General features: G+C 37.0%; 1 protein-coding gene across 2 annotated transcripts in view; it reads right to left on the bottom strand.

Moving 5' to 3' along the window:
* Window positions 1-120: 120 nt before the first annotated feature.
* Window positions 121-10,906, bottom strand: part of iffo2b (intermediate filament family orphan 2b) — a 45,890-nt gene continuing 35,104 nt past the window's right edge. For both annotated transcript variants that reach the window (XM_017450008.3, XM_017450009.3), the window contains 6 exons: window positions 10,865-10,906; window positions 8,911-9,056; window positions 7,882-8,038; window positions 7,326-7,415; window positions 7,001-7,125; window positions 121-5,026 (listed from right to left, as the gene is read on the bottom strand). The exon at window positions 10,865-10,906 is cut by the window's right edge and continues 117 nt beyond it. In XM_017450008.3, the coding sequence (XP_017305497.1) occupies window positions 4,921-5,026; window positions 7,001-7,125; window positions 7,326-7,415; window positions 7,882-8,038; window positions 8,911-9,056; window positions 10,865-10,906 (666 nt within the window). In that variant the 3' untranslated portion in view covers window positions 121-4,920. The remainder of the gene's footprint in view (window positions 5,027-7,000; window positions 7,126-7,325; window positions 7,416-7,881; window positions 8,039-8,910; window positions 9,057-10,864) is intronic.

The raw sequence follows: 10,906 nt of genomic DNA on the forward strand, positions 1-10,906 counted from the left end.
AGATAAGGAACTTTAAAGTTGTAGAATTTGTTTACAGAGTACATGAACAAGGTGCATGTCACGTGACCTCGAGGTCCACTCCAAAGCATGCTTGAATAACCTTCAACAAGCCAACACAAGTCAGAAATAAACCTTTTATTTTATTTTATTTTATTTTTTTTTTTTGTGTGTTAAAACCCCAGCACCAACCACATTAATTATTTGGAGACATCTTTACATCCCTCACACCAGATTGCAAAGGCTTACATATTTAAAACATTAACAAATAACAACTCATTTTCAAATATATATGTCTAATTGTGGACATTGCAAATAAAGATGCAGAAAAGGAAATATTGATATGTGGGCATTGAGACACACTGAAAGACATATTACTGGTGAAAATCATGGCTGTGAGATACTGGAAAAGTCTGTAATACAGATAATCATTCAATAGTATTTCTAGTTTAAAAAAAATTATTTAATACAATTTTCCAAATTAGGCTCAGACATGACTGTATTCAGTTTCTGAAGCTTAACCATAGAGATAATGTTGACTTCTTACTTAATATTTGTCTCAAACTGTCACCATTTGATAAAGAAAGACCAAGCACATTATACAATTCAACGAGGTAATGATGGACAATATATTATTTGCATTTTCATAATATAACACAGCAATATGACAGAAGAGTTTCATGAGCAACTGATTAGTCCATCGTCGTTTTATTTTGTCCTGTAATCATCTTAAAGAATTAAATAATCATGAAACATGTCATTTGAGGCAATACAGAATTTTGTTCATATCATGAAGCTTTACAATAAAAACAATGAACCATTGCATCACTGCTTAATACATTCATCACCTGGTGTTCAGGAAAGCAATACTACAAGGAGCAGATTTCTTTTTGTCAAAGAGGAACTTAAAACTGGAAGACTGTTCCTGCACTCCAGTATGGGTTTTAATGTTCACCTGTTGACTTCCCATTCAGACTACACGAGTGGCCACTTTCAGCACAATGGGATGAAAGTACACTAGTGATCAGGTTTATCAGTTGTTAACTGTTACACCACCGCCAAATCACAGTTTAAAGGGCCGGTCAGTAAGTGCGGACATTTGGTAATATTAAACTTCTTGTCCTATAGTTTGTAATACAATATCTGCTCTGAGAACAATGTTTGGTCTATGTGGTGCTCCAAGGCTCTGAAAACAGGATAAAAACAAAATGATGAGGACCATGTTGATGCAACGTGTACAATTGGAGGACAATTGAAAGAAGGGGCTGTATTTATTTATTTTTTGTCATTTTATTTTTAGTATTTGACTTTCAGTGTCAAAATAACGGAATGTGAGTGCTTACTTCCTTAGTTGCCATTTTAGATTTCAGGGCAGATCTGTTGTCAGATCTGTTGCAAGTCAGTGTGGCAAATCAGTTTTTCCAAGGTAGGTTTTAAAATGATATGATGGGTATAGGTCTATAGCACATTTACATTGAAAAAACTGCACTTTTAAACAGTACAGTCTATACCAATATCTCGTTCACATGCATGTAAACCCATTATTTATACAATTGTAGTCTACTGAATGGTATTTTTCATTTGAAAGTGTTTTTCTCCATTCAGTTTTTTCTTGTAGTAGCGTATTGACAAACAAATATCAATTCAATAAAAAGCAAAATAAAATAATGTAATTCCACTAAGAGCTCATAAGGACTTATATTGTGTTCAACTTTAATTTATGGTCAATGAATAGAAAGGAGACTCCTTTGCCTTGGGATAGATGGGCTTAGTATAACTCCTATAAATTATTGCTTTTGTGCCCCCCTATGCTTTTATTGCTCTTAGGGGAGTTCATGTACTTTTTGGCTCACCTGTAATTCAAAAACTGCTGTCTCTGATGAAGCAAATGATAAGTTTTCCTGGTCTATCTCATTTTAACTAGCTAAATAGGGTTCTACCTAGTCAGTATGCTAATAAGCTAGCAGTATTAAGTGAATTAAATAACATCAGCTATCGCACATGAATGTAGTAGATGGCTACATAAAATCCAGTTTGACATTTTCCCGCGACCCGACTACGGATAAGTGGTTGAGGATGGATGGATGGATGGATGGAAGTTTGATATTTTTCAAGAATATCAAGTATGTATAGTTTCACTCAACAATCAGATTCTGGGTAAGTTTTGCTTAATAACTAATAGGCAAGTGGTGAGGGGAAGTCAAGGAAGGTATGTTAAAAACAATACTGGAATGCATAATATTGCACACCGAAACTATTTATAGATGATGTGTCTACATGGATGTAATGTATATCCAGTGATTGAGGTATCAGGAGTTCAAATGATAAGAGTAATGGTGAATGTGGCACACAAAATGATGCAAAGATGTTTCTTATAAATTTTTTTTTTTTTTTTTTAAACCCACCACAAGGAGCTTCAGGCCATCTCTTTACTGCTACTTCAATAAAGCTCCAGTGTCTACATGACAGAAATTCATTTGTATCAGCACATTCATATGTAGCTTACAAGCAACTTACAAAGTGAAACAGCCAGTTTGTTAAGGGTCTTGTTCAAGAACCCATCAGTGGCAACCCTGGGAAGTGAACTCACAGCCTTGTGGTCACGAGCACAAAATCTTAAACCTTAACCTAATACTTAGTTACCATTGTAACATGCACTTAAAGGAGCAGTTTGTAATTTATTGCACTTTCTGGTGCACTGGTGAACTGGAACTGGAGTGAAAACTGACAAGCTTTTCCCTTCCCCTCAACCCAACAAATCCACTATTGAAGCTATGTATCCCTGTGAGTTGCCTTTTAAGGAAAAGAGACATAGCTGAGAAGTTCCATTTCAAATTTCAAGGACGGACAAAATGCCAACAGAAGCATTAAATGAAGAAACTAGCCAGATCTGTTGCATATCAGTGTGGCAAATGTCAAGAAAGGTATGTTTGAAATTGTCTAATTGTTATATGATTTTTTTTTTTTTATAGGTCTATAATTTTACAAACTGCACCTTTAAACTGGACAATATTTTCCTAGATCTCTTTTACGTTCATGTAAACGTTATATTTACATTTCACTGTGACAAAAAGGAAGTCTCTACTGAGACTTCTATTGTTGTTTCTGGCACAAAGAAATGCAGTATGGTCTTCCTGTTATTGCGTTAAACAATATAAAAAATAAGCATTGTTTGAGGGTAAAAAGCAAAATTTTGATTAGTGCATGACTTATTTAGCAGAAAAAAGCATCCAAATGACCCTGAATATTGGAATATTGTTTAAAAAAAAAAAAAAAAAAAAAAAAAAAAGGACATTCGTATAAAACCCTAAGCAGGTCTTTGATTTCTTTCATAGGAAATTCTATAACGACTTTTAAGAAGTAGAATATAATACAGTATAATAAAAACTGAATAAGATGGATTCATCTCTGTGAATTATGGAGGCTCAAATGATCGCAACTGCATTTTGCTGTTTTGTGCATCGTTTTACAACCAATCATTTGTTATTAATGTCAGGACCTCCTTTTTACACCAGTTTAAATAGACAGTTTAAATATGAACACAAGAAATCCTAGAGAAAACAAACATAAATGACATTTAAATGAACATGCAAAAATATGTTTGAAAACTTTTGTATACAACATAAATGTCAAAAAGTCAAACATGGAAAAAAAAAGAGGCAAAAATAACAATATTCGTAGTATGGAAATACTAATAGCATTCTTGAGCCCAGTTACAGAGATAAACTTTTCTTACTCTGCTGGCCAAACGTGAGACATATTATGGTTGAAATTATGCTGGCATATCTGGTTGGTCATCATCACTAAATTAATATATTAGCAGTAGTGACCGTAACCTACTCTCAACAAAAATGTCCGTTTTACAATAAGAATTGCTACCTGAAATCTCTTACAATCATTTAAGCCGCTTAACAAAATAAGGCAGCTTCGTCTTTGGAAGAAACAGCAAAAAACATTAAGACATACAAAACAAGAAGTCTATCCGAGCAAATATGTAGGCTGCAATTTGTTTTTTTTAAAAAAAGCAAGTGAATACATTAAGGCCATCAAAATCAAAAAGTCCAGTCATAAGATCAGGCACATAGCTCTTTTCAATCGAGAATTATGATATTTGAACACAGAACCCCTTTTTTTAAATTTTTTATTTTTTTTTTATTTTTTAAAGTGTAGTACTCTTGAGTAGGCACCTATACCACACCACAGCTCCCTCTAAGAGCTTGTAAACATTACAGGCCTCATGATTTCCACTAGAAGCACTCGTTACGATGGCGAGAACTGTATTCCCAGCAAAGATGGCAATTAGGATACACATATCATCGGATAAGATGAAAACATGAAATAAGGCTAACCATTTGCATAGACCTTAGAGATATCTTGAGCTGTGCTGCATTCCGTCCACACACACGCTACTGGGTTTTTGTTAATTAGTGTTTAGAGGCAGCAGAAGGCCATCAAAGCTATTATTCTGCCTTCTGAATAATACAGCATTGTAGAAAAGACAGAAAATATAATCATTCTGGCATCTTAATGGATATCCAACCCATCCAAGATTCATACATGCGAAATGGCTCTTTATGACTGTAAATTTCTGTTGGGTCTTGATACTGATACTGAAATGTGGTTTAAAAGGTACAATTTGGGTTGCCTACTCTGGAAAACAGATTGTAAATGAAGCTTGTGATTGCTCAGACTGACAGAACACCCTTGGATATCGTTGCAGAGGCACAATGCTCAAGGGGCAAGAGAACGTCCCTCTTCACCTTCCCCACTAGAAAGGAGACTTTAAAGCACCTACAGGAAAATGGGACCTGTCCATCAGAGTTCCTTTGGACTGGTCCTGCTCGATACCATTGGCCAAATGCTGAGTGGCCTTGGAGCTGATAGGAGCTCGTGAGGGGAGGGTGTCACCCGGCTGGGTAAATATCAGCTGATTGCCCCCTCTGTGTCTCCATCCTTGTCTGACTCATCCTGGATCTCGTCTGTGTTCCCTGAGTCACTGCTCGCCACCGAGCTGAAGGACGGAGAGTTTCTGTGGTAGAAACAGAAAAATAAAATGGTAAAAAAAATGGTAATGTTAATCACAGTTGTAAATTAATTCTGTTACTATGCTTATTTATACCCTATAGTATGCGTAAATGTGAGATATGTAACTTATAAACTAATTTATAATGGTACGCTGTGAAGAAGGGGGACTAGAACGTTGTTTAAATACATAAATAACAATACGTTAGCTATTTTTCCTTTACGTAAGCAAAATATTACACACAAAGCCTTAAAGTTTAAATGCTGGTAAGTGGCACCGAAATAAGCTAGATAACAGGCCAGCGTCTTATATCTTTTGTACACTTTTCTAGCCACAAGCTTCGGAAGCATCAGAATGTTGAAAGTTGCAACCTGATTGGTTCTTTAAAAAGCAAAACACCATCTTTAAAAGTTTGAAAGTTTTTTTTGAAGCAGGTGAGTAAATAAGATAATCGTGTGTTTGTTCATGGGAGAATTGCCTCTTTCACAGTTATTGATATATTGCAGCAGACCCGGTGGCGAATGCTAGAAGCTTGCGAGGCTAGCTTAAAAAGGAAGCGATTTTGGTTGCATTTGCATAATAGAAAGATAGTCTACCCCATTCTATGTTTAGCATTAAAACAGCTGTTATCTCCAGTACCTAGGTTTCATCACATTTATCCTTCCCATAATCCCAGTCCACAGAGATGTTTGAAATGTTACTTCAACTAACACATTTGCAGATTTAGAACTCACAAACTTAGAAGTCTCTACATGTAATTTACAGCTTCATAAATATTAGCACCCTTCATGAAAATGAGCAAAAGTGGATATATAAAAGAAGTAATACCTACTATGTAAGCATTTTCTTCCTTTATTTTTTCTTTAAAGAAAACACATCATTATCCCTACAATTAATATTTGATGATGAGAATAAGAATGAGCCTCTTCCTATAATGTCTAACAAGGTAAGAGACACTTATACAGTGATCCTGGATCTGCTTCCATACAGAATATGTTAATCTTCTTTATTTGTATATTTGTGCATCTATTCAAAACAGAACACTGGTTTTCAGTGAGGGTTAAATCCAGACACAGATGGCCATTGTAAAAATACTGCATTAAAAGTTCTATCTACGGCCAAGTCATAACCTCCTCCACCGGTATTCAGGAGAATTCATGATTACATCCATGTTCATGAGTCCCTCCAGACCAATATCATTCATTATCAGCTGCCATATTTTATAGTGGGTTTGGGGGATTTTCCTTGTATGCAGTCCCCTTTTTTTTCATCAAACATGTTCAAGGCCAAAAATATGGATAACAGGCTCTACCTGTTGCTTTGGCCTTCATCAACGCCTACTTGCACCACCTGCTGGTGAGGTGGATTAGCAGCAGGTGGAGATTATGCATTGGTACTCTTCTGCTTTTCCTGCAATTTTCCTATGTGCAATGTTGAAATCCAGCAATCCAATATGTGCAATTCAACCAAATGTGAACCACTGAATTTGTGGAAGTGAATTCATAAAGAAAAATGAAATGGACTGAAATTTGCCTGTCTAATATTAATGGTATTTTTAAACAAACTGAATATTTTGTAAATTAATTTGGAAGGTGAATATTGATTATCGAATTTTTAATAATGAAATTGTGTGTGAAATTTTTCCAGTTGAAATATTCACAGCTTAAATATATAACCATGTTGAATTGCAACCCCCAAAAATGCAAGCCCTGAAAATATAATGTATTAAAATGCAAGAACTGTTAATGCAATGCATGTTTTCCCCCAGATTAGTGCTATTCAACATTATTTTACTTCCATACAAAAAAAGATTTAGAGGTGGGCAGAAGTCATTTTAAGGAAAGCACAATCATTCGTAAACTGTGTAAAAACGTGATTAATAATGAATAATTGAGTACTATATGACCAGGGGCAAGAATTCAAGAGGGATTTAAAAAAGGGATTTGCTATGAATACTGAATAAATCTCAGTAGCCATTACCTCCCGCCCTTGATCATTCTCCTGCATGTCTCCATCTGTACGTCCAACCCTCTCTTCATACTGCACATTTCCATGTACTCATGGAGGTGCCGATTCATGTCACTCTTAGCTGTAGCCAACTCCATCTGAAAAAAAGGTGGAGTGAGAGAGTGTGACAGCAGGAGTTACATACATTAATATCTGGCAGTGGTTACTACAGTAAATTACACCAGAAAAAAAAAGTTATTTATATCCCATGGAAAGCAATAGACAAACAAATCTCAAGAAATACTACAAATGAAAACATGACAATAATGACAAATAGAAATACAGACACAATATTAACCTCAATCTGGCCGATTGTTGCCTGGTATTCCTCTTCCCTGGTCTTGAAAAGCGTCTCAGTCTCATCAATGAGACTTCCCAGACTGCAATCCTGCCAAACATGATAACGGACACACAATGAGGGAGTATGTACACTTGCCTATTAACTATTAATAGTCCTAAAAGTTGATTCAATGTTGAATTTAATAATTAATCTCACTGGAAAAACAGGATGCATACAAGTAACTAAGATGAATTTACGTGCTGATTTTCATCCTTCATCTTTCTTGCCATCATTAATTCAACATCACCATCCACCTGCTATGTAAAACAGGAGTTGTACATAATTTTTGCAGGCATGGATGCCTTTAAGAGGAAAAATTAAGCGTTCTACATGTTACATTACAGTTCTACAGCTGCGTTTACTGACATAGATTGAGTTTGAAGGAAACATCTTTTCCATTCTTTTCTCACTGCAAGTAAATGTGTGAAAATTATTAAGTGCCACAGACGCATAGATCGAGATTAGGTTGAAAATGCTGGTCAGCCTGGCATCTGAGAGGTCAGCAAAAACTCACAGCTTCCTGGCTGCCTCCTTCACAGTCTGCACCGTTGGTTGTGGTGCTGATGAACGGCACGTTGTAGTTGGTGAAGTCCTCCCACAGCAGCAGCGTTTCCTCGTTTTCTTCCCACGTCAAACTGTCACAATCATCGTCGATGTCAAAATTCTCCCGCCTGGCAACAAATGAGTTATCTGAGCAATGTCTGCAGCACGAGGAAAAAATAGGGAAGAGAGAAGGAAAGGAGGAAGCAGAAAAAAAGAGCAGAGAGTAAAGAAAAGATTGCTGCCATAGCAGAGAAAGGATATGAAATAATTTAGGAAAGGAAGTAGATAAGATCTAGACTTGCAGAATTCATAAATCCAGAGATATGGAGGATTTTATTTTATATTTTTTGTTGCAGTTTTTCATTTCACCACTTGGTGGCGACGGAGGATATTCTAACAACAATCCAGAAGCTGTTTTAATAACCAACAATTCTGTCCCAGAATATAAGGTAAGTTTACACATACAGCGATTTTATGCTGCAAGTTCCCAGTCGCTGTACTATACACTAAGTTTTTAGCATTCCACAACAAACCAGTTTTCTTGACACTGAAATTAAACATTCTGGATGTAAAGCGTTTGTATATAAAATTCACCAGTGTATATACACATCATTTCCTACGAGGTGAAAGAGAAGCAGTGTATGCTCTTTGCCATTGCGGCCTTCTATCTGCGGCGAAGGCAGAAGCACCGGACTGTCTAGGTCCACGAAACAATTCGGACTCGCAGGCAGCATGGTGAATCAAGGATCACGCGCGCTCTACTGTCTTTGTTCCCATTGGTAGCACCAAGTCCCTCCAAATTTGTTTGAAGTTAAACTTTTCTCAATTTTATGACATCGCTGACCACGCCAACATCTAGTCGCCAACGGTCACTGGCGCTCATGTCACCAGAAGTCGCCAGCCATCATTGAAAACAAATGGTTTCCGGTCACTTTCTCGCTGTGAGTCACTGTATGTGTGAACATTCCTTTACACTATTTGTTTCTGAACTGCAACTCACAGCTGATTGAGCATGCGCTTCATCTCGTCCGTGATGTTGAGTGGTCCCGCCGCTTCCTCTTCCGACGTGCTTGGATCTGCATCCATCTCTGAGGTTTCCTCATCTGACAAAGCCTTCTTCTCTTTTCTCCTACAGGCCACGGGCCCCTGAGACCACATACGTGCAGAAAAGACCATCATCAGGCATAAAAAGAGAATGCTCATGTGTACACTTTGCAAAACAAAACAAACAAAACCTACGGCACTACGTCACACAAAGGCAGCAGAACCTTACAGTCCTGCAGAGTTGTTTAAACCCTAATCTAATGCATCTGATCTGATAAACCTTCACTTTATGTTTGAAACCAGATAGAATTTATGAAAAAAAGAATGAACTTGTTAGTTTGATTCAATAATAATAATAATAATAATAATAATAATAATAATAATAATAAAAAATCATTTATATTATGTATATAGTGGTGACCTCAAATTAAAAATATGACAAACAACTGGCATAAGAGATTTTTCTGTACAGGCAGCCTAGGAATATCCATCCATTTCTATACCGCTACACAGAGTCGCGGGGAGCCTGGAGCCTATCCCAGGGAACTCAGGGCACCATGGACGAGGCGTCAACCCATCACAGAGCACAATCGCACACACATTCACACACTACGGACAATTTGGAAATGCCAATCAGTCTACAACGCATGTCCTTGGACTAGGAGAGAAAACCCCTGAGGCACATGGAGAACATGCAAGCTCTGAGGCAGGATTCGAAACCCCAGCCTGGTATTTGGAAATGCCCCCATGTCCTCCTGCCATTCCGAATACTGTAGCTAAATAAGCAATTAAGTCTCACTTTGTAGCATGTTAATACAAATGGGATATTAGTATCTCAGTCATCCTAATTTTCTCAAAATATTGACGTATTCAAAGGTTGTTAAATATAAATATAACAATCACAATTTTGTTAATCACTACATTGGCTATGTTGGGAAGCTAGTTCAATTAGCATACAATTTCAGCGGCTTAATGTTTACGGGTACCATGCTGCTTTCTAATAATTTCGATACCACATTTTTACTAAAATATGTATAACCTAAAAACCCGTCCATCCATCCAAGTTAAAAATCATGTGCATTTTTCAGTCCAGAATATTTCTGTACAAAGATACAGCCTACTCAGCATAAATGTTAATCAAGCCCTGAGCACTATAGCCTAAAATGTGGCATAGAAGCTACGGAATTAACTACTGAAGATTACAAACTAAAATGTAAGATATTTATTCACACCGGACATCTTTTACTGCTAAATATTTTAACTGCATGTTCAAATAATTGTAGTGCATGGTTTTAATTTTTTGAGGTTTATCAATAAAAGACATCCTGAACATAATGACATAAACCCAGTGAAGATGAGTGATAAGGGGATATGAAGAGGGGTACTGACAACTTTACAAGGACCACACGCCGACCTCTCTATATTCTATATAGAGACGTAAAACACAAGGTCAGTTTTCCAGCTCTTGCACTGTATTGATATTCTCACACATTAGCAATCAATAAAGGGTCATTCAGGAGATATATAAATCTGGTGAAATCTCAACAGTTTCTGTAAAGATACAGTGTTAGGCTTTGGTCAGCTCAGTACCTGGAATGTGACACCGGTATATGCAAATGTTCTGCATCAGCAGATCTGTTGGTCTGTGCTTCGTCCCAGTGTGTGGTCTGGGTTTGTGCATGAGTGTGTGTGCATAAGAGTTGCATTCTCTGTGTGTGGTCTGGTTACTTTTGTGTCAATATGCATCAATGTCAAACATAGACTTTGTGTTCTGTTTGTATTGCCTTTGTGAGACCATTTCGTGTGTGTGTGTGTGTGTGTGTGTGTGTGTGTGAGAGTGAGAGAGAGAGAGAGAGAGAGAGAGAGAGAGAGAGAGAGAGAGAGAGAGAGAGAGAGAGAGAGAGACGCACCGCTGGAGCCCTGGACGGACTGACATTGAATATTATGTCTTC

This window comes from Ictalurus punctatus, chromosome 21 (assembly GCF_001660625.3).
Source record: "Ictalurus punctatus breed USDA103 chromosome 21, Coco_2.0, whole genome shotgun sequence".
In the NCBI taxonomy this organism is placed as follows: domain Eukaryota; kingdom Metazoa; phylum Chordata; class Actinopteri; order Siluriformes; family Ictaluridae; genus Ictalurus; species Ictalurus punctatus.